Source organism: Myodes glareolus, chromosome 17, assembly GCF_982192425.1.
Source record: "Myodes glareolus chromosome 17, mMyoGla1.1, whole genome shotgun sequence".
NCBI lineage: Eukaryota > Metazoa > Chordata > Mammalia > Rodentia > Cricetidae > Myodes > Myodes glareolus.
This window is the reverse complement of record NC_142042.1, coordinates 30876725-30902021: the sequence shown is the minus strand read 5'-3', so window position 1 is coordinate 30902021 and position 25297 is coordinate 30876725. Positions and strand designations below refer to the sequence as shown.

The following is a 25297-nucleotide window of genomic DNA, read 5'->3' as shown; positions in this document are numbered from 1 at the left end:
CTCTCTGATTCCTCTAAGCTATTTCAAACTCAGGTATACTTTTAATTAAACTTCAAAGTTCACATGATAGTTAGAAAGCCAATTCTATTTTTTAAAAATCTGATCCTAATTTCAGTTTAAGGACCCTTAGCGTGCCAACACATGTGATAGTTTTGGAAAGCTGGTACAGCCCAAATTACCTTTCATTGAGAAATACAAAAGGGACAGAGAGCCCCGGCTCTTACACTGTATGTCACCATGCTCCCTGGAAACCCTGGCTTAGAAGACAAACACAAAATATGCTTTCTTCTCTTGGTCCCTATACCATACTATGTAAATGTCACCTAATTAGAGATAGGATAACTTGGCTTCAATAACTGCCACTTTCATCCACATATGTATTTGGAAGTTATTTTCAGTTTTACATTTTATTTTAATTTTAGTAGAATTCTTAGTAACTATGGTAGAATTTCTGCTGATGGTTTTCTTTGATTTAGGAGTTCCTTTATCTGTTATATTAGCCTGGAATTAATAAATAATCTTTTAATAATGGTAAGTTATTAATAGTGTACATTGTGAAAGGCAGCTCAAATATCGACTCAAGATGCCCTGCAGTAGCTAAAACTTGGGCACGACAAACAGATGTGCATCACCCAAAGAATATCACCTGGCCATCATGAATTCATTTTCTGCATCAGTAAACTCAGGCTTACCCCACATCTCATGAGGTTTTATCTCAGCTGATTGATAAAACATCACATAAAAACTCATAGCACAAACCTTGATACAGTCACTACTTAACTGATATTACTCATATTGACTCTCCAGCTTCTAATTAACGTGCATTTCTGAATAATGACAATAATGAAAGGGATCTACAGCAGGCAGCAACGTTTGATTAGAGTTATAAATCTGAGTTATTTGAGAGAATCAATCTCTTAGTGTGCTGGAAGTCCGTTATGAGTTTTGATTCTTCATTGATGATGCACAGTAGTTGGAATTAGATTGTAGGGACCCTAGAAAATCATGTTTCAAGTTTCATATCTCATAGCTGAACTCTCATTGCAACCCTGGAAGAGAAGCACTGAATTTGCTGTTAGCACAGGTGAGAGGTTAGAGAATTGCCACCTTCCGAACTGAAGTCATTTCCCAAAATTCAGAGAACTTGACTTTGAACCTGTGGTGTACGACACATCTCACAGAAATAAATATTCTCTTAAGGTGAGACATTAGAGAACAGGGGGCTACAAGAACATACAAGCAAGACTGGTTAAAAGTTTTCAGATGCGCTCAAGAAGTTAGGCTTATTAAAATCACTCATGGATAGAGTATTTACTATTGAGAGAGGTCTCCCTCCTAAAATGGCACCTATAAAATAAAATTGATGACCTTTGATCTGTCACATAATTAATTCCTTTAAGATGACCTGAGGTTGGTCTGAAATAGGTTAGGTTCAGTTTACTTAATGCTACTTTTGGCTCATGAAATGTTTATTTAATATTTACCTAAATGAACTAATAATCACATTTTCTAATGAACTAATAATCACATTTTCTATCTATTAATATACTGCCAACTTAGAAGGCAAATTAATTGATATTAAAATTTGAGTGTATTTAACTTATTAATGAACCTAAGGTAACATGTCAAAATTAGAGAACATTTCAAATTCAAATTGTTAGACATTTTCTTGAGTAAATATGTGTATGTGTACATATATACATGTGGGAGCTTGGATTTTCCTTCTTAATATAATTCATGTACTTTAAATTTAAATTATTTGTTCCAAAGAATAATAGAAGCCTATCAGATGAAGTTATTCTTAATGGAAAATGCAATGGAGGGTAGATACATCTGAAGCAGTCTTACTCCATTTATACACAGAGAGAACACTATGTGATCTCATTCCATGGCTCAGTGGCAACATTTCTCACCTACAAGTCATAGCTATTCTATTGCTATATCATGATGTTGGCAGAAGCTCCAGGTCTCCTGGATCTGAACACAGGACGTTCTGATCCACAGCAAATACGGTGGCTGAGTGTCACATGCTGCAGGTGCCAGATCTTCTCACTAAATGCATCGCAGTGGACATAAAGGGCAATGATGGAAGCCTGTTTGTGTAGGCTGGTTCAAGAGCAACAGACCTTGGGGAAGTCGCATTGGCCTGCTTGGGATCTTGGGGTGGGTGTTGCCTACTCCTAGTCCTTCTGGACTGCTCAAAAAAAAAAAAAAACCCACTACCCCAGCAGGTGGCCCAGGATCATACAGTGCAAGGGTTTTAAATTCTTACTATCCCCTATGGTATCTGCAAAAGCAGATAAGTCTCTGTACTTCTGTGTAATAAGAGACATATCCCTAAAGGATGAGAACTCCTACCCCCAGTGACAATGTTTCTCCTGCCAGTGAGTCTCAAAAGGAAAAGAGAAGTTACCTCTGGCTGATGGTAACACAGCAGCCCTACACTTGTGAGTGTTTCAGTCATGGGAAATTTATGAATGGAGAAGGGCCACAAATAGGCTTTTCTTTTAGAACAGCAACATAACATAAAATGACTTCAGGAATAGGTAAGACACAGCTGAATACTTGAGGGTTTTGTGATCACCTTGCTATGTGACCATGAAGATACAGGAGGGAAAGTGAGTCTGGACATGGAGGCCTGCAGTAAAACACTCTGCAGATGCTCACTGGATATGGGCCAGTACTGACCTATGTAAAGAGCTGGCTGTGGTTTGACATAGTGGTATAGTACAGGAAGGAATCTAGCTCTGTGCAGAGATATGGAATTGTCTTGTTCCTTAAGAGTTAATCAAGTACCAGCCAAGGAGCCAGTCCTCAGGAAAGCAAAAACTTCTTTAAGCCAGGCTACAGAGACAGGAAGAGACAGGAGGAATATAATCTTTTCCAAAAAAAAAAAAATGTGCTATTCCTTCCCAGAATCCCCATCCATACAACCTTGTAGGTATTCCCATTTTTCTGAATTACTCAAAGAAGAAGAAGAGGAGGAGGAGGAGGAGGAAGAAGAAGAGGAGGAAGGAAGGAAGGAAGGAAGGAAGAAAGGAAGGGAAGAAGGAAGGAAGGAAGGAAGAAAGAAAGAAAGAAAGAAAGAAAGAAAGAAAGAAAGAAAGACCGTAGCTTTTCCTGTGTGTGTGTGTGTGTGTGTGTGTGTGTGTGTGTGTGTGTGCGTGTGTGTGTGTGTGTTTCTTTTTCCTGGGGATGCTTTCTCCAAATGCTTTGGGCTTCTCTCTTTCTCCAAATGTCTCTTCCTTTTCATGTCCCCTGCCTGCCCACCATGTGGCTGATGTCCATGCCAGATCGCCCCTCTCTCTCTCTCTCTCTCTCTCTCTCTCTCTCTCTCTCTCTCTCCCTGAATACCTTCCTCCTGACAGCTGAATTTACAGCTTGCCTCCCTGAGTTTTGTTGTAACTGTAATCAAAGTGTCCAGGAGATGTTGTTGGAGCCTGCTCCCGAGTTCCTTCACTAACAGGATGAAGACCCACTAGAGGACACCTGAATGTAACATGTGGACACTCCCACTGGGCTCTCCAAAATGTTTTAGTAACACAATTGGGGAAGAAATGACTAGATAGGAATTTAGGAAGATAATGATTCAGGGTGATAAATAACCAGGCTGCATTTAGGAAAGTATTCGAGAGATTTACTGATTTCAGTAGTATAGAGCAAGACTTCTTAACCTTCTTACACTTTTGACCCCTTTCTACTCAAGTAATTTTCATGGAACTCTGAGTATGTACAGAAATATAAAGTAGGTATATAAATCAAGCATTTCCTAATAATGAAGCAATAGAAGACTTTATTTTAAGGCAGTTTTGTATTTTACCATTTACTAAAGGTGAAGACACATCTGTGCCCACTGAGACAGATGTGCTTGTTTATTTTTACATGAAAGTTAAATCTTGGCTGAATATTTGATAACACGAAGATCTTTAGATACTCTGATTCTATCTGTCTATCTGTTGGTCTGTCTGTCTATCTATCTGGTTTGTGGTGGGCGGGGCTTCTCTGTTTGGCCATGGCTGTCCTTGGAACTTGCTTTGTAGAGCACCTGCCTCTGCCTCCCATGTTCCACCCCCACCTGGAAAGTACTCTGATTTTACAGTCGCCAGTTCTGACCACGCCATCTCACATGAGTACATATTGGAACATTGGAGAAAAACGTTTGGTATTATTTCTGAAACCATTGAAAATTCTGTCCCTAAACACAGGCCAAAAATTCTTTTAATGCTTTTTTTGTAAAAATGAAACTAAGGTCAGGGATTCATATAGCAATTTTAAAAACCAAACATTCTAACACAATATAATCCAGAGACATACTAGTTTGACACTAGCATGCTGAAGAGATGGTGGTAGGGAAATAGTTAAAGTCTTCTTTTTATAATTAAACTATTATATTACTTTATGAGAAGAAAACTTCGCATATGTTCTACGATGTTGCAGGCTGTGGCTGCTGCATAGGCCAAAGTGCTCATGCTGCGCATCTAGGACCAGGGGTGAAGCGAAGCCTTAGAAGCTTTATCGCGGTGTAGAGAACGCGTGAGAGAAACAGCTTGGGTTCGTTATCATTTGATTTCAATTGACTCCCAAAGCCTTTTCTTGTTACGAACTTTTTGTGACAGCACATTCACGTCTATAGTCCCTCATGGGTCACAAGCCATAGCTTAGGAAGCTTGTGTCCAGAGATTTAAGAAAAGTGGGCCAAATGCATAGGAGGACGGAGCAACAGCATCCAAGCACTCCTGGGTCATTTGAAATCAAAAACTGAAAATGACCTCACATAAACATGATATTCATACTTAGCTTTTCATCTTACTCTCTCTCTCTCTCTCTCTCTCTCTCTCTCTCTCTCTCACACACACACACACACACGTACACACACACACACACACACACACACACATCACCACCACCACCACGAACAACAACAACAACAAAAACGCCACCACCACCAACAACATTTACAAACCATAGGATTAGTGGGGTCTCCTAGACACTTTAACTGATGGTACAAAAACCTTCATCAAAATGTCAAGAAAATATCAGTACTCTTCGGGGAAAATAATTTCAAAAATAAATAATTTTATCCCTAATTAATAATCCAAACACTTGACTATTAATATAGCAATTTTCCAGTCCTCAGAAGTAACCATATTTCTAAACTGGCGTTGTTTTAAGATTTTTGTTGTGTGACTTTTGTTTGTTTGAGACACTGTCTTATGTAGGTAGCCCAGGCTGGCCTTGACCTCACTGTGTAGCTGAGGATGAACTTGAACAAGTTATAATACATCATTCTTGACTAACCTCTATACCAGATCAGGAGGTTCACATGTCAGAGGAAAATACTGATACTGAATTTATTTATTTTTTTCTATACTTCACTAGTAATAGCAATTCTAAAAGCTAACCCTGACACTTCAAAAGCTGGGAAATTGGTAAAAATTGGCTTGCATCAAGATCAACTTCCTGATACCTCAGTAAATCAATATGGACAGAAAAAAGTCCCATGCTCTGAGACTCTGCCTGGATCTTGGGTGCTTCCTGATTCACGGACCAAAGCCCGTCCCTCGCGCTTACCTGGTTGCAGGTGTTGATGTCGATGCCCCCCTTTAGATACTCCACAACTTTGTCCAGGTTGCCTGCTCTGGCGGCACGGAGGAAGCTGGCATTGCTGTCAGACTGGAAGAGAAAGAAAAGGCCTTTCGTGAATCAAGCCGAACATCAAATGCACCAGCTACAGGAAGTGCTGACAGTGCACGTCGGACAAGCTTTGGCTGAGCAACGTTTCAGTGCCAGCTTTCGGGCACTGAGCTACCATTCACAGCATGGGGCAGCAACCACACCGTGGTTTGTGGACGTTGACATAGACAGGAAACACACTCTGCACATACAAGAATACAAAGGAACTGTTAAAATGAAAATGACCATTACTGCTTCATTCCAAACCTTCAACCAATTCAAGGATGAATCTACACTATGCAAAATTCCACTAAATTCCACTGCATCTAAAAAAAAATATATTATTTTTTTCCATGCTTGAGTGTTGCGTGCAAGGATGTTTACATGTGTATGGGTGGCCATGTGAACAGGTGTGCACGAAAATGTGTGATCATGGAGGCCTGGATTTGATGTGAGGTGTCTTGCTCCATCACCATCCTATGTTCTACGTTCCTTATGGAGGAAGGGTCTGGCCACTGACCTGAGAGCTCACCAATGACTTAATCCACCGAGCCTGCTTGCCCTGGGTTCCTCTGTCTCCGCCTCCCCAGTACTGGGATTCCCATCATGCCCGCTAAGATCTTTATGTGCGTTCTGGGGATCCTAGTTCTGGTCCTCAGCTAGTGTGGCACGTGCTTTATGCACTGGGCTATCTCCACAGCCCCTGTTCATTTGTTTTCTCATTGGGTTTTGAGTGAACGGATACAGAGCCTGAGGGGAAACCAAGAAATTTAAAACTAGATGCAGCAAAGCTGCTCGGGGTCCTCTCTCTCTCTCTACTGTTAGATTCCAGATGACTCAGCGGAAGGACACTGTGTCGGGGTCGCTCCAGCCATCCAGCCTCACGTTGGGAGAATAAGGAGCTTTGCAGGGGAGGAAAGCATCAGTTGGCAGGTGTGGACTGGGCTGATGCAAATTTTGTCCTCCTAGTGATTTGGGGAAAACACTGTTAAATGTAAACCAGCTGACATAATACCAGACTGAACCGTCCTGGTAAAGATGATAGCTCTCTGGATGGAGACTTTTGTTTTCAGTGTTTCATCTTCCCACAGTCGCTGCAAAGCTGGTCCTGGGAAAATCAGCTGTATTTGCCTCGTGAAAAGTCTAGAGGTCTGTTCCAAAGGCAGAACTACAGCCATTGCCCCAGGCTTGGATAAATATTCTGACTTTTAAACCTTAACATAATAATGACAAAAAACTTTTGTCAAGGTTAAAGACATTTATATAACTATTATAAATTTCTTGTGGTATGATATCTGACCTAGGAGAAAAGGGGCCTGAACAGGGATGTAATTCACACATTTGGATGTGAGCGCTGAGTTTGATAACTTCTGTTTTCTTTCAGCTTTAACAACTTTCCCCTTAGCAAAATGCATAGCCTCCTTCCCCCAAAGAAGACGACGCTTGGCAGGGATTATTGGCACACTTTGTCAAAGCTGTTTTTTAAATTTGTGATGATGGGCAGGTAGTAGAAATGGGAACATTTCCTCAGGGAGTTTCAAATACATGATCGCTTGCACATTGCTAAGTGATTTACACTCAGGAACCCTGAAAACCCAAGAACTGAATGATCTCACATCAGTCTGAGTTTATATGGGTTACAGGTTTCCAAGCCAGCCATATGCTTAAAGGGGGAACAGCATGGCCAAAATCCAGACACCCAGAATCCATGTTCTGTTTCTTTGGAGATGCCTCACGGTGTGACTAGTGTGGGAACGTTCTCCTTCCCAGGATGCCTCGCTTCTCCTTCCCAGGATGTCTCATCCTACATCCTTCCTGAAAGTCATGCCCATGGCAGAGTGCCCTGAGTCCATCTGCAATGCAGGGACTGAATTATGACTCACTTCAAAATGCTTCTTCTATGAAATTATTTTGCTGTTTTTAGCTAATGTTAAAAACTCCTACGGGGTTTCCCCCTCTGAGTTTCTTGCTACAGCACTTAAGTAAAACTTGATGTGACACACGGCACTATGAAGAGCACACAATAAATCTTATTTTTTGCTATAAATCAACGAAAATAAAATAACATGGAGTCCCTCATGTAAACTCTAAAAGTACCATTATGTAAATAAAAATTTTCCAAATTAGGTTCAGTATAAATTATACTAAAATCTGAGCAAAGGAAATGCAATTTGTGCAAGAAGCAAATAATTGTAGGTAATATTTACCGAGTGTTTACTGTGGGCCAAGAAAAGAGCTAACAGAGCCATATGCATTGAATAATCAAGATTCATAGTAAGACTGTGAAGAATGGTATATCATTACGAGGGAAGAGGTCTAGAAAGTTTCTTAGATCACAGGATTTCTCAGGGGTGGGGAAAGATTCGAGATTTATTTCACATTTATCAGACTCAGAGTCAGAAACGTTCTCTGCTATTCCATTCCTAACTATGCAAATTTCTGAAGTAGAAAACAGTACAGAGTCCCCACTTTAGCGGGACCACACACGACCTTGGTCTGCAAGTGCTCTGCAAATCCTGCCATTTATTATGTAAGTGCTGCACAGGAAATGCTTCCTGGCTTCACCTAGTGCTATTTGCAACTAGCAAAACCTCAAGATCTAGGTGAGAAAGCCCCAGAAACTCCTTCATTTGCAAATGAGGGGGAAAGTGGGAACGTTTTCACGGCAGTAAAAGGGAGTCAAGCGGGCTGGAGAGAGGGCTCTGTTCTTCCAGAAGACGATGTCTGGTGCCCAACACCCGCATTCAGCAACACACAACCGTGACTCCAGTTCCCAGGTACCCCGTACCCTATTCTGGCCTTTGTGTGCACCCACACACACAGGGCATATACTCACACAAATACACATGTATACATAAATACAAATTAATCTTTTATTTTTCGGAGACATCTGTTACATGTCTCTACGTGTCTCCGGGGCTCCCACACAGCAAAAGATGGAGTGGCTTTCTGCTTTTAGAGAAACAAGCAATCAATGCGGTGAACAAGCCCGGGCAGAGGAGCAGAGGGAGAGGCCAACCCGAAAGCACAGGACATCAGGGCAGGAGCTGTTGAAGACAACAGCGAACACCAGGAAGTCCACAAGGACCTCTGCCAAACTTCTCTTAAAAATGGGCAGTTGACAGGTGCTTTTTTTTGTTACAGAGTATCAAGTGTTCTTAACTGGTTGTATCTTTTCCCAATTAAATTTTTAAAAATGGATACAAGTTCAAGACTTAGAGCAAAACCGTGAAATTTTAGCAAAGACTATTGGTAGTGTTACATGTAACATTTGTGCCACTCTGCCAGGAACCTGTAAGGCAGTTTAATACATAGGAGATTCTCCTTCCACCCCACTGAAGAACTTAGTTTTCCCCAAGTGAGGAAGGAAATGCATTAAATGAAACGGTTATTATCATATGGTTTAAGAGCATAGATTTCAGAGAAACCCTGTCCTGGAAAAAAAACAAACAAACATGAATTACCAGGACAGAATTAAAATAAACTTCCAAAATTTGTGTGTAGAAAAAGAGCACTATTCTGAAGTCCAAATGCATACCCTTACACAGAAATATGTATTCTCTTGCTTGCATGACATTGACAAATACACATCAATACACTGTGTCCTACAATGAGGTCAAGCTGTGATTACAGTTCTTGACAAAACAGCCTTTGACAACAGGAGCATGGTTACCTTTAATCAATAAGGAGATAAAAGAGGACTCAAACACACAGAGAGACAGAGAGAGAGAGAGAGAGAGAGAGAGAGAGAGAGAGAGAAGAAAGGGGAGGAGAAGACAGGAGGGGAAGGGAGGGAAAGGGGATTTTTGTCAGTCTGTCTGTCCCATCGCTTATGAAAAAAAGTAGAGTTTTTAAGTCAAGGATGAGCATGAAGAAAACAAACTTTTTTTTTTTTAAGAAAGCAAACTTTCAAAACTGTTTACTTTATTCAGTCAGGAACATTCTTACATCAAAGCTCAATAAAGGATAAAGGAAGCAATGGCAGCTCCTTTGGGAGAAGGTCTAGATACACCAGGGACTAACCCCTCTTTCTCCTCTGCTACTTTGAGTCTGTCCCTAGGACCCTTACACCCTACAACCAACTGTACTTCAGCCTGTCAAGCTCCACTCCCGGGAAGGAAGTCAAATGTTCAGTTCTGCCTGGATATTTTAATAAGCAGCATATGGTTATGATTAAGTGCACCCGCTTTGCAACTCTCCTGGGACATCTCCAGCCAAAAAAGAAAAGCTTCCTCTCCAATTTGTCTTGACACAGTTCCATTTTTGTTTCTGAGCATCAGCAAAATAGGATTTTTCTTGCACCCAGCATGAGCATGAGGAAGAATGTATGTTCCCAAGGCTGATTCTATCCAAAAGGAATGCTCCACCAAAGGTTTGGAGCCCATGACTACCCAGTTTTAAGAATAATTTCACTTATTATTAGATTATTTCAATACTAAACTAACAAGGAAAATAAAGCATGCTACAAGTCATGTCACTGGCTCTCCTATGACAGAGCACAACTGTATTATTTGATATTTGTGCTTCTAAATCAGTGTTTAACAAGAGAAGTCCAGGAGGCGTGCGTGGATGTTTTTGGTTTTGATTTTGTGTTTGTTTATTTATTTATTTATTTATTCACTTATATTCAGTGTGTGTGTGTGTGTGTGTGTGTGTGTGTGTGTGTTCTATGTAAAAAGTTTTGCTATGATACAGAGAGAGAACACTCTGACAGTCTGGTCCTGAGACAAAGCAGGATAGTCGGGGGGAACCTGACAAACTGAAAGAGTTGGAAATACAACAGAAAGTGTGCACCGACATTGAGGCCGACATCACCTCTGTAGGGTCAACTTGCACAAACTTAGCAGCAAGGGCAGAAGAAACCCTTTGAGAAACCATTCTCAATTTCAACTTCGACTTAGAAGCTGCTTGGGGTGAAACTCCTGCTTGACAGGTAGGATATTCATTCTCTGTTCAACCTGCCTTGCCCACTTCCCAGCTGGACACAGCTGTAAGCAAGTACCCTAAATCAATAGGCACCTTGAGTTCCAGGAACAGCCAAACCTGCCTGGCTGGAACCTCCAGAAGAGGGCAATGATCTGATATGACAAAAAAGTGCCCAGAATCAGAAAGTGCAGGATCAGAATGGATCTCCTCAAGCAACAACGATGACAGCTTTTGAGCCAACTAGAACCAAAAAAGTGATCAGTGGGATGGTGACTTGACCAGCCCTGCTTAGTTACGTGACGTCTCACCCCAATACGACCCCGAATTAAATAAGAAACAAGTGTTAGTACCTTGAAGATGAACTTGGATCACTAATTTTTCCTATACTCGAGTACTGATGAAATACCTCTGTCTGCTTTTGCTCTTACTTGCCTGGTTAGCATAGAAGGGCAGGTGCCTAGGCCTAGGGGTGCAGGAGCTCAGGCTTTTGCCCGAAATCCAAGTTACCATAGAGCTTACTGCGTTTCGTGGTTTTAATATTCAATTAACACTGAAATAACACTGGGGATCATAAATGGTCCCTTATACTTGAAAATGAATAAATCCATTACTTAAGACTGACAGAGACTGGCATAAAAGTGGGACTCAGGTGGCAGTCTTGAGCCTTAACAGAAGGACAAAGAACACCCATCCCCCTCCCATCTCCCGTAGGGATACATCCCACCACCCCACACGCAAGTCTGTGCCAACTGAAGGAAGTCATGCTGTTTAAACCCTGTGAAATTTCGTTTACTGATTTGGGAAATCATTCTAGCTTAGTAGGAACACAGTCATTTACCAGGCAACCCTGGGGTCAATGGCAACACAAAGTCAAGAAGACTTAGTGAAATATACTGGGGGGTGGGGAGATAACAATGTGAACAGTGAGAAAATGAGCTGTACACTTAGGATTCATGTTGTAGGTTCTTAGATCTCTGTTTAGAAACAGGGTCAGCTAAAACTCCCATTTAATCAGTAATGAATTGTATGATCTTGGTTTTTAAACATACTTGTTTTATTTTATGTTTATATGTGTCTGGGTGCATGGGAGTGTACCACAAACACGTAGGAGTCCTCATAGGTGAAGTCAGAAGAGGCATCAGATTCCCCAGAGGAGTTACAGACACTTGTGAGCTACCATGTGGGCACTGGGAACTCAATGTGGGGCCTCGGAAAGAGTAGTAAGTAGTCTTGACCACCAAATTGTCTCTCCAGGCCCATGCTGGTATCAATTTCTGATCAAAAAACACACTTCCTAGAATGCAGGGAGGATGTAAGAGCACACAGTCTGGTTATAGGCACAGAAGAAACCTGCTGATTGTCCTGTAATCTGTGGCTTTTCCTGAAGGGAAAATGTTGAATGCAAAAGAACAAAAAGAAATCACATTACAGATGTGCACACATGGTCTCCTTTAAGTCAGAAGGTTGTTACCAAAACAGAGCACATGGGGACACTCTGAGGTATATGGGTACAAAGAACACAGAATATCTCTCCGTCAGGGAGGCTTCCACACACTCTCTTCTTAATACCAGAATGATTTTCCTTAAGTAGGCATACATTTGCACAAAGATTATCACCAGATAAAGCTGCTATGTTAAATGTTTTTAGAAACTGGGCGTGATCAAAATATGTAACATTCACGTTTGACTCCTTATGCAACACTCGAAAGTTTTGACTGAACTCAAAATGCTGTGTAAAGACAAGTAAAATATACAAGTCCTAAATTGAATGTCATGGGTTTCTTATAATACTCTCTAACAGTTTCAAGAGTTAAAATAACACAAAGATCTGTTCTTCATGTACCAACACTATAAAAACATGAGCTTCATATTTGGATTTTTTCGTCTTTCCTTTCTTTATCTCTTTCTTTTTCTCCTTTCTTTCTTCCTTTCTGCCTCTCTTTCTTTTTTTTTCGTCGTTTAGACAGTTTCTCCTTGTGTAGCCTTGGTTGGTTGTCCTGGAATTCACTATATAGACAAGACTGGCCTCAATATTAAAAGCATATGCTTCCACATCCAGGCGGAAAAAAAATTGTAAGATTTCTTTTTATTTCAGGTGTAATTGTTTGCCTACATGTATGCATTTGCAGCACAGGTGTTCCTGGTGCCCACAGAGGGTAGAAACGGGCATTAGAGCCCCTGCTACTGGATTTTCCAACAACTGTGAGTTACCACGTGGGTGCAGGGAACTGAACACAGGTTCCATGCAAGAGCAGCAAACAGCCAGATGTGGGGCACTCGTCTGTAGTCCCAGCACTGAGGAGGCAGAGGCACGTACACTTCTGTGAGTTCGATGCTCACCTGGTTTACATAGCAAGATCCAGGTGGGCCATGGCTACATAGTGAGACCCTGTTGTGGAAAAAGGGGTTGGCCTGCCCCACTGAGCCACCCCTCTTGCCCCTGTGCTGAAAGTTCATTAACACGTCTACATTCTGTTGAAGTCTAAACAGCCCTCAGACATCAACTAAGGGTCTTCTGTTGATATTCTTTGGACAATAAGGGAATGTGTCTTTTTCTTTTGTTTTAGGATCTTATGTACTCCACGCTTTGAACCTATTATGTAGCCAAAAAAAAAAAAAAAAAAAAAAAAAAGCCACTCCTGGATGGCTGGAGTCATAAGCCTGGGCCACCTCACTTGGTTTATGTGATTCTGAGACTAATCCTCATTACTCCTTGCATGTGAGCCAAGCTATCAGCTGAGCTATATCAGCAGCCCACGAAATTATATATGTAAAAATCCTATCCTTAATCATGCTCCTAATTTCTAATCAGCCAGGAATCTTTGCTAAGAAAGTTTTTACCAGCATCAACCCAACATGCATTGAGTGATTGCATAAAAGTGTCCATTCAACTTCCGCGAAATGTCTACAAATGTATACAAATCCAAAGGAATTCCCTTTTGGATGTTCATCATTGGTTTTGTAGATGAATAATAATCACCTCTAACAGCTCTTGGTCAGGGATAAAGACAGAGTCACATTACGACAGTCTGCTTGACAATTTAAGATACGTGCGAATGAAATGCTTTCCGTTCCCTGACTAATCAGCGGGTTAAGATATTACAGCATATTTCCCAGGCAAGACATTAACATTTACCCCAACGCAATACTTAAAGATGAGGCTAAATGGACCTAAACTAAGCTTTATCTCCCTTTACGTGTTTTACAAGTCTCATGATATGAAAGAAACAGACCCAATCCAAGTGAAAATATCTTTCATGGATGTTTTATTGTGCTAGCCATCCTGCAGAGTTAATTCACTACCGCCCCCTTGAGACAGGCAATGTGATTTTGATCCCCATTGGTCTGATTACTCTCTGGTTTTAGAGACCATCTGCTCCAAAGCAAACATCCATCAGTCAGAGAGGCTTTGTGGTGCCGACCGTGCCGACACACAGCTCAGTCTAACCTAGATTGCTCTTTTCACATTGAATTATTCAAGGTTGAACCAAGCATCAAGTCTTGAAGGAAAAGTCGCCCAGTGACTTCCCTGACATTATCTCCACCATTTTAAAAGAACCTGCATAAACTTTTCCATTGCAATACATTTCCTTAGGCTCATGGTTTCGTGTGACCCCAATGAGACGGACACGGACATATAAACAGACTGAGATCTCCATTTAAAACACCCGGGAATCTGCCTTATAATTAGAGTGAGATTGCTTTTTCTTGAGGGTATCACTTAATTGCAGCTGAACAATCACTCATCATAATTATAGGATTCAAAACAAAATTCCAAACTCAAATTTTAATCTTTGACAGTATTAATATCTACATTATAGTTTATGTTATATAGTATAACATAAAAACTCAAATTCATTATTTTTATAATATCATTTCTTGTCCCATAACAATATTTTATTTTCTGGGAATAATGGACTCACAAATTGTTCATGCAATATTTGGAATTCTGGACTATTTTAAGTCTTTCTAATCATTAGGTGTCTGAAGTTTCAGTATAATAATTATGCTGTTTATTAGAAAGCATTTGTCTCTAATCCCAATCGTGGAACTGTTATTAAATTCATTACTTCTATAAAATGTCAAGAGCCCATCTTTCTAATGTTCATTTAGTTGTTGGAAACATATTCATTTATCCCATTTTCCAAAGCATGTGAGCTTTACAGGAGGATGAATGGCTCTCAAATATTTTTGTATATATGCAAATATTCAAATACTTGTAATATACATATTTACATACTACAGTCCACATGGATGCTGAATACAAACAATGAAGACAAAACCAGAATCCTAGTATGCCAGAGTTATGGTAAATTAAACATATAAAATTCCTTTCCATCAGTTTCTTTACCTTAACTACATTACTCTAGTATAAAGCAATCTAACGCTAAGTTTAAAGCAAAAAGAGAAAATCACATACATGTGTACCATATGAAAACAGAACTATTCCCCAATGTGACTCACTAAGTTAAGGTGTATAAAATTCCTGACAGGATTCATAGTTGTACCAATCTAAGTGTACACACATTGGAAAACAAAAGTATCCCATTTAGAAACAAAGAAATTAAGTTAATCAAGTAAGTATTTCAAGAACAAATGGTTAAAGATAACTAGTCATTAATATCAAGTTATTTTGTCAATAGTTGACTATTTCCAAAGCATGTACTCTGTGTCAGATGGTTACATGTTCGAGGCTAAATGAAGAAGCGAGAGGATCCATCCTCGTAATGATCCGGATTTTCACATACATAAAAATAGGGACAACAATATTGTATTTGATTCAGGTTTCCGAGAATGTTGGGTGAAATCATGGCTGGCACAGAACTGGCAGGTGCAGTGTGATAGGAATAACAAAGGGCTCGCTTCGCTGCCTCTAAAAGAGACCGCAGATGACCTGCCCATACCTATAGGAGAGGCTGAAAGTTCTGATTGACAGATCAGAAATTCTCCACGTGACTGTGTGCACGTGTACCCGTGAAACTGAGAACTCAGAGCACACTGAGATGCCACAGCTGTCATTTCCCCGTGAAGCCACGACATAACTGAGATACCACTTCCTCCTTATGGGGTGGAGCCTGCTGACTTTCCAAACTTAACCCCTGTGCCATAAATTTCAATTGTCAGAAATGGCTTGTACAATTTAAATTTCACTCTATGCTGGAAAGGGGGAGCATGTAATCTTACACCCAAAGTGTAAAGGATAAAATGGGAAATTGGTTTAGAAAAGAATGTGTTTGATAAATGACAATATGTAACACATGCAATGGGTAAGAGGCTTCAAAAATCCAGTATCGTAAACTCACAAAGCTTTCAGCTTCCCCCTTTAGCATTTAGCTTATACTACAAAGCTAATTCTGCTGCATCTCAGTAAAAACCCCTAAAGTTTCAGAAGGTTGGGGGAGGGGTACTTGTTCACAACTAGTAACAAGCAAAACCTACACTCGAGGCCAAATTTGACTTAGTTGGCATACCAACACTTTCATGACTGAGCACGGATGGAGAACAAGATAGCAGATCCGCTCTGTCCCAGTAATTTGTAAAAGTAAGAGATACTGAGAACTTCGCAGAGAGAGTACCACAATGCTGTCATTTCTGGCTGGTGGCGTGTAAAAGGGGAAACCACCATGGGAAACGTGACCTGGTGAAGACACAGGGTCTCTTAGGCCTGTGCCGCTAGGCATGAGCCACTTGTATTTTCTAAGTTTCCCCACCAATGGTATGCATTGTTTTCTAACTGTGTTTCCTCACCAATACAACCATTAAGTCATCACTAGCATTAGTAAGATTTATCATGGCCCATGCCTTCTTTCTGTGGTTTCAATTTTAAGCATAAGAATGAGAATTAATTACAATGTGTTTTATGGACTGAACTTGTTTTAAGGTAACACTCGCCAAACACCAAATTGAGCAATCATGTTTAATCATTTTACAAGACTGTGTGGGTGTGTGCAGATACAGATATATAGATATAGATGCAGTCTTAGTGATTTGTTAATGTTAACTATTTTCTCCAAAAATATAACATCCTGATAGAAGTCTGTCTTCCCTATAGTCCTTTATCTATCCCTAAGACTTAAGACGCAACCTGTTTAGTGTGCATGCTTGGGCTGTGCCACTAGATTCTCAGCGCCTTGACGGAATAAGCAATACACACCCATGCATTTCTTTCTAGTACCCTGCACTACAACGTGAACAGCTAGTCTCACTACATGGCAAATACATTCATAATCTTATTTAATCCTCATAAGCTTCTCAAGGGAAGAAGCCCAGGCTCGGTGGAATTGTGCCACTTGCCTGTGGCTTGGGGGTAAACAGTGATAGAACTGAGAGTAAACCCAGTCTTGCTGGAGGGACCGCCATTCATCACCACCATCCCCAGATCCCTGCATAAGTTCTGACCATTAATCATCTGTTGACTGGGGAACAGGTGGCTACCATCACATTGCCTGGCTCAGCGTTCATTTTGATCCTCTGGTGCCCGATTCCCTTTCTCGTCTTGGGGCAGAGTCAGCAATTTCATCTGTATCCAGAATAAAAATATTTCCTTTTTTGCTTTTTCTTTTTTTGGGGGGGGATGAGGCTAAGCGCTAACCCAAGAGCTGGAAATCCAAAGGACCCGATTGCCTTATCTCAGAATGCTACTGTGTGCTATGTTCAACACATAGACCTAGAATGTCACCATCACAATTATCACTGCTACCCTGGAAAGAAAACCCCTTCCCAACTGTGTTGCATTGGTGGCTTCAAAGGTGCCGTTTAGTCCTCTGTTTCAGTGGCAGCAGAATTTCTAGTGCACACGCAGAAGTGTTTTCCTGAGTGGGGCTGCTTCCAGAGCGTCCAGAACCTCTCTCAACTGTTCTTAATTAACCACTCCACCTGCTACTTAAAGGTTGGCCACACTTTCAAGAAACGATAGGAGTAAATTTCCTTTTCTTGCTACAAAGTAAAAATGTATTTCTGTTAGTCATTCCTCCACACTGATAGAAAGTCTACATAATGGTAACATTAAATGCAATGGCTTGTTACAAACATAAGGAAATAGTTAAAGGCTTATTCTTAAAAGAATGTGTGAAACATAGTAACAAAGTTATTTCACTCACGTTTGCATTTAGTAATCTCCCATATCTCAAAGAGGGTAGATAATTATAAATATATGCACATACATACACACACGGCTCATAGAACATTTAAAAACTGAATTTTTAAAAAAATGACTAGAGTCACAATAATCTATGACCTAATTTTAACAATTTATATTTTCATATATTCTTTTTGCGGATTTTCTATAGACGTATTCTATATGTGTTCACAAATGTTTTCACAAATTTGGGGTGATAACATTCCATCTTTTACTTTTAAAAAAATAACTTTACCAAATAAGTATCTCCTGTGTAAAAGGGTTGGAACATATTCTAAATCTTACAAATGTATTACAGACAAATTATGATTTTTAGCTTTCTGCAAACATTTATACATAACTAGCTACTCTCATTGACTTTTATTATTTGAAACAATTTTATGACTAAAAGCCCCTCATAACTTTCTTGCTCTGCTTGACTGTAGCCTCCTGACAACCTAATAACGCGACAGTGACTTCAAGGGCTAGGGAACGTGCACATTTCTGGCCGGCCTTGAGCTCCTCCTAAGAAAGGCAACCTCAGAACCAACTCACATTGCCTTGCCCCACTGACATTACAGTCTTGTGATCTGACATGGCTTCTCATTTCTGGAACATTTGGAAACTTAGTCATAAATTTACTGTCAACTACATGTGGCTTCTTTGATTTTGTGTGTGTTTCCTTAGAGTTTAAAATGCCTTTTGTTTTGAAAATATTTACAGAGACATTGTAAAATTCTGTTGTTGTCTTTTTTATAACCAACCAAATTAATCTGTTTGTTACATAAAGTACAAAGTGTAAACTTCTACTTCTATGGGAGTTTGGTTTTTATTACTTTTATATTTTTGAGGCCTGAAATCAGTAAAACATTTCTCTATTTTCTTCTAGATGAATTTTTTTCTCATTTTTATTTCTTTAACTCTTAATTATATGTGTGTGGAGAGGGGGTGAGTTACAGACATGCAATTTTTCAAATGGGTAGAACTTTCCAGCACCCACAAGCTTACAACATGTGATCTGCTTTCTCCCACATCTTCCTTCTTCCATCACTCTTTGCTTAGAAGGTCAGCACAGCAGCAGAACATGCTGAGAACTGCTTTCCTAATTCTGGTTCTGTCACTTTCCATGAACTTTGTGACTTAAGCAAGTCACCAAGTTCCAATAATCCTCACTTGGTTTATGGGGGGCGGGGGAACTGTGAGAACTAATGTAGTTAGTATATGTCAGTCCTTAAGAATGTGGTTCTAGTGTAGTAGAGAACCATGAAACTATGGTTTAGAACAAGATTCACAAAGCTTTTGTGAAGAGTTATGAAAATTTATACTTGTTTAATTCTATACAGTGTACCAGAACAGAATCCAGGGATAACCAAGAATCAATAATCGGTAATTAATATGGTGTCCTACACACATTCCCACATCTCATGTTTTTAGAATTCTTTGATTTTTACTTTTCTCTTCCTATTTTCCACCTCTAGGTCACCTTGTGATCCTATGGAGAATAGATATAGTCTCAATAACAGATCAAGTTCTTAGACACAAAATAGGTGAGCACACTAACAACTTGGCTGAGCAATGCTCACGGCTGGGTTCTGGCACACAGCTGTAATTGAATGAATAATATGCAAAAATGAGAACTGCGATTGGCATGCACATCTGGACTGCTGTGTCATTCCTTAAGCATCACCAAAGCCAAGATTAGCTCTTTAATGTATGTCTGTACAAAGGGGAGGAAGGAAGAGAAGCGAGGGAGAGAGAAATGGAGGAAGGAAGGGAGGACTAAAAGGAGGAAAGGAGGCAGTAAGGAAAGGAGAGAGGGAGAGAAGGAATGGACTTAATGGAATTCGATATTTATTATCTTGTAATGCATTGACTCAGGATCAAATCTTACAAGCAAATAAAATAAATTATACAGACAATTTGAAAATATATGGAATGGAGAATCAAATAGAAATGGGAATGGGAAGAGCGGGTAAGGGAGGGAATATGTGAAGAGACAGCTAAAACTAAGGAAAAATTGAGAAGCTCATATGGAAACTTACTAAAGTAGAAGCTTCTTAAAACATAGACATATATGGCTAGGCAGTGATGGTGCACCCTTTAATTCCAGCACTTGGGAGGCAGAGGCAGATGGATCTCTATGAGTTCAAAACCAGACTGGTTTACAAAGCAATTGTAGGATAGCCAGGATGGTTATACAGATAAACCCTGTCTCAGAAAAACTAATAATAATAATAATAACAATAATAATAATAATATGCATAAATGAAGGTGATCTAACTAGAACTGCCAAATAACAGAAGAGATGGTGCCCCAACTGAACGTCTCTCGCCACCAAATGAAACCTTCAGTGTCAGGAATGGGCTATACCTAACCAAGTTGTGGGCCGAAGGAGCCTGGAAACTCACAAACAATCTAAGCTATTTACAAAGCTCTTGGTTGCGCTCCACAAACTGATGGCAAGACTCTACTGCTGAAGACACCTGCATAACTCATTGAACACAGAGAAGTTGAGCTGATGACTACATAGGACCTTCACCCTTACTGACTAGTCTTTCTGGAAGCTGTCCTGCACACTACCAGGAGAAAAAGATAAACAGCAACACAGCTACAAATCCTCATGTGCGTGCATGGAAGGTACATTGGTGTAACAGTGGCACAAAATTTGTGGAAGAAACCATCCACCATCTGATTGAATTGAAGGTTCGCTCCATGAGATAGAACCCATACCCAACACTGCTAGAGTGAGCCAAGACCTAAACTAGACAGGTTACACAGATCTAGCAGGAAACCTATTGCTAATTGGAACATAGCAATAAAATGACTCCTAATAACATTCTACTATATTCATGGCTTCGTGTCTCACTCAGCTTCACACCATCAGAGAAGCTTCCTCTTGCAGTAGGTAGGAATAAATACAGAAACTCACAGCTGCCTAGCAGTAGATAGCCAACACAAAGCAGAATAAATGGTAGTTGTAGAAGTTTTTTGTCTCATAATGCTTTGTATGGTTTTTTTTAAACCTTATAGATCTCCTGTTTATATATTATGGTTTTCCAATTGTGTCTTCTTATGGCGTTTCTGTGTGTCTCTGTAACTGTATGTGTTTCCTATGCTTTTGGTTCTTTCTTCAATTTGTTGTTTGCTTGATCATATACAGGTTTGTTGATGTTTTTATTTTATTATTATTTTTAGGTTCCCATTTATTTTCTAATTATAGAAGGAAGAAAGAGTATGGATTTGGATGGGTGGGAAGGTGGGGAGGAACTGGGAGAAGTTGGTAGAGGGAAAAGCCTATTCAGAATGTGTTGTATAAAAATATCTATTTTCTCACACACACACATATAAACATATATGTGGAATACTGAATATTTTGTTTCATATTATTTATATTAAATAAAGTACATTTTGCCCAGAAGTTGTCTGAGAACTCTCTACCATGAGTCTCTCTGTAGCAAGCTGGAACCTATTGTAACCCCCAGATAAAAGCCTAATTCACAGTATATTCTTGGAGCAATTGCCAAGTCCAGACCAAATGGCAGCTGAGCCTTACCATCTCAGATCACTAGCTCATCCAACCATGACCAGAAGAGCAAAAGGCTCCTCCCATCCGACTCAAACAAGACCAAGGCAGAGCTGTAGCCATTTCCATACATGACCTCCTTTTTCTGTCCATACTTCCTGCCTGTCTGGTCTTCCTTCCAGGCCTGGCTCAGGGTTGATTCATCAGCTGTCTTTTGCTGGAACAAACTGCTAACTCTAATACGTCCATGGTTTTGCTTTTAACAGTTGATGTGCAAAGAACTTCTAATGAGGCCAGAGATATTTGTTAATCATCTCTCATGTGCCGTGTGACTTTTTGAGAAGAAGTATGGAATGCAGCCACGATAACGGACTGGACTTCAACTCAGAGGGAATAACGGGCATTTCTGAAAAATCTTGTTATTCAAAATGCCCGACAGTGGAGTCAAATTCTAATTTTGAAAGGTTGGAAACACATTTCATAACCCCTTTGGTGCCTCTGTGCCTGTACTTCTGGGGACAGCTGACAAGGTCAAAGCACAAATAAAGGGACTTCTCTCTGTAAGTATGCATGAAATGAGTTGCTTTGGAGAGTGGGACTTAAATGTCTTCTAAGTGCCGTGGTTTCAAACTCCTCTGCAGTACAGCACAGAACCTTTCTGGTTGTTAAGGGGATGCACAAACCCACAGGGGTGCAGTGGTGGAGCATCCTCTGTTCCTACATAGGCCGTGTGGCCTTGGCTTCTTTAATTACCGATAGAGTGTTGCCAACAAGTTCGACAAGAAAGGCCTATTAACATTCTTGTGTCCTTGTGCCGACAGTACACACCCAGTCTGTCTCTTCAGGAAAATCAATCCACCCCACTTTCAACACAGTAGTTATCCTGCCAGAATTAACTTGTGAATTCACTTACGAGCTTCTTAGAGATCATGCTTAATCGGGTTAAACATATATTCCTGGCTACCACCTGAGATTCATCTTGAGGAGGTCTTCAAAGGTTCTGCCAGTCTAAAACACCACAGGTGATTTTCAGATATGTTATTCATTGAATACACTTTGAGAAGAGCTACCTTTATAGACTAGTTAGACCTTTCATGCTGTGTACTTATTACACAATGCCAAATAGGCTTTATCAACTAAGCCATTAGCAATCATCAAAAAAAATCATCCTGTAACGAAGCACAAGAAGTTAAATGCCATATGCCATTTTGTTTTGTTCTGTTTTGTTTTCTTTGATTGAAACAGGGCCTCACTATGTAACCCTAGCTGTCCTGGAACTCACTCTATCAACCCTGCTGGCCTCAGTCTCACAGAGATCAGCCTGCCTCGGCCTCTCAAGAGCTGATATTAAATGCATGCACTACTACACTTAACCTCCATAATGTAAACAACGACTACTTATTCGTTTCCCAGTCGCCCAGGCCTTAATAATTACACAGAAACTATATTAATTACAACACTGTTTAGCCAATATCTTAGGCATATTTCTCACTAGCTCTTACATCTTAAATTGACCCATTTCTATTAATCTGAGTATTGTCATGAGGCTGTGGCCTACTGATAAGGTTCTGGTGTCCTTCTTCACTGCAGCTACATGGCATCTCCCTGACTCAGCTTCTCTCTCTCTCTCTCTCTCTCTCTCTCTCTCTCTCTCTCTCTCTGTTCTGATTTCCCACCTGGCTTTACTCTGCTAGGCCCTTGGCCCAAACAGTTTTATTTATCAACCAATAAAAGCAACACATATACAGAAGGACATCCCACATCACCATAAGCCATTTTTGAGAAGAACTAATCACACAGAATACTTTCCTGAACAAATTTGTAAAATATTCACATTATTAACGAAAATTGTTGATCATCTTTTACTCCTAAAAAGGCTATGGAGGTTTGAATAAGAGTGCTCCCCATAGGCTCATGTATTCCCTGGCTTGATTCCCAACTAGTGGTCTGTTGGAAAGTTTAGGGGGTGTGGCCTTGTTGGGGAAAGCATTTGCGTGTGGGCTTTGAGAGTCTGAAGACTTGAGCCACTTCTACTTTGTACCTTCTGCTCTTTGCTTGTAGTTCAAGATGTGAGTCCTCAACATTCAGTGCCTGGCGCTTGCTGCCATGACGGCACCTTATTCCTTTGCTACTAGAAAACTAAATAAACCCTTCCTCCTTAGGTTTGCCTTGGTCATGGGATTTTTATCTCAACGGTAAAAAAGTAATGAGCACACACAACTTTTCCTTCATAACTCAGGGACTATACGTAACAACTGGGGCTTCAAAAATTTTTCACAAAGTCTCCTGGCCATCGCTGCCCTGCTAGGTATCTCAGTGGATGCTTCCTTCTTTCCCATAGGTGGCCAACAATCTAGAAAGGTAAGATACTGAAATAGCAGATTACAAGAAATAATAATATGTTTTTCCCATCATGGTAGAATTCTAATTTCTTGTATTTTTCCATGATAAAGTGAGACTTCTTCATTAGATCATCTATCAATCTTAACATTTAAGTTTAGTGCATTGTGTATTTAGTTAAGAAAGGCAGCTGTTAGACTGTGGAGACTCCTACACTGTCAGACAAAAAAAAAATTCAGATTGTTTCCAATCCCCCTATTGTAACTCGTTAATGTCAGGTAGGTAGAGTGGGAAAAAAAAATCAAGATTTTAAATAAACTATATGTCAGCAGCACACATAATTCCTCAAAAACCAGTTTCGATGAATAATGTCTAACACTAAATACTCAGCTTTCACATAGCTTTAATACATAATTGACTTACTCGGGAATGCCACTGCAAAGATTTCATGTCAGGTAATCATGCTGATGTTTGAGCTCTTATACAGGAATATTACAGAAAGGGGCAAAAAGACTTTCCTGCACTTACATAAGCCCACACAAACACGATGTGAATATAAGCATTGAGAAGTCAAATCACCAAGATTTTTATAATGAAATGTGATATAAAATGGCATAAATTTTAAAGGCACCCTCAGGTTGAAAATAAAGGAATCACAAAGCAGGTGGATGTTTCCTGTGGCATAATAAATTTAACCAAGAAATTAAATCAGGAACTGGAAATGAGTAAGAATCGCAGCAGATGTCTGCTTGGGAAGGAAGCAAGTGCTCAAAAAATAGGAGCGCTTTCTCTCCCGTGAATTCTCAGCTCCATCCCGGGCGGGTGACCTTGAAGAGACACTGTGGGTGGAGTGGAGTTCATCTTAGGAAATTCAGCAGAAGAAATGGTGCTTGAAAAATCAGCACATAGCTCAAATAAACACAAATGTTTGGTTTGGACGTACGCGTCATAAGACAGATATTGAGGCGTGTGCCAGATACTGAGTTAGATATTACTGTTTGCATTAAATTATTCCTCCTATGATAAAACAATCTTTAAACACGTGTCTTAAAAATGCAACTATTAATCTTCGTATACAGTTTGTTACCCAGGTAAATAACTGCCCAAGAACAGATCTATTTATTATTTTACAGGATAATATGTAAATTACAGGAAGGTTCCTTTACGTTTGGAACTTAAGTTGACGGCAGACACTTTAGTCTTTTACATTTTGTTTTTATTGTGACTCTCCCACTTTACCATCTCGGTCAGATTTGAGGACATGTTGCCTCCATCTAGAAAGCATCCACAATGAGATCTGCTTCTTTGGGTGACTTTCAAGTTACTTCATTCACCTTTTCCACAAAAAGCCACTAAGCACAGTTAGGTAGGTGGTAGGCACTTTGTTGAGTATGTCAAAAAGAAGCTAGTTCATGATATATGAACACAATCTAACCAGTTCTCCATAAATGCCTTTGGTCTGTGGTCTCCCTCTAGTACACAGTCCATGTTTTAAATCTTGGTTTATATTACAATAATGATAATATAATAGTATAATAATAGTAATATAATATTACTATTATATAATTATTTTATATAATATAAAAAAATAATAGTATAATAATAGTAATGCAATAACAAAATAATAACAACAACAATAATAATAAAATCCTATGCTTTTTACCCAAATTTCCTTGTTTCTGTGCCTGACCAGCAGGTGTTACAGCTAGAGAGAGGGT

The 25297-nt window shown here is 39.9% G+C and overlaps 1 protein-coding gene across 6 annotated transcripts in view; it reads right to left on the bottom strand.

Annotated features, from left to right (window-relative positions):
- Positions 1-25297, bottom strand: part of Ank2 (ankyrin 2) — a 562994-nt gene that overhangs the window by 170660 nt on the left and 367037 nt on the right. For all 6 annotated transcript variants that reach the window (XM_087897600.1, XM_087897602.1, XM_087897603.1 and 3 more), the window contains exon 2: positions 5572-5673. In XM_087897600.1, coding sequence (XP_087753726.1) covers positions 5572-5673 — 102 coding nt within the window. The remainder of the gene's footprint in view (positions 1-5571; positions 5674-25297) is intronic.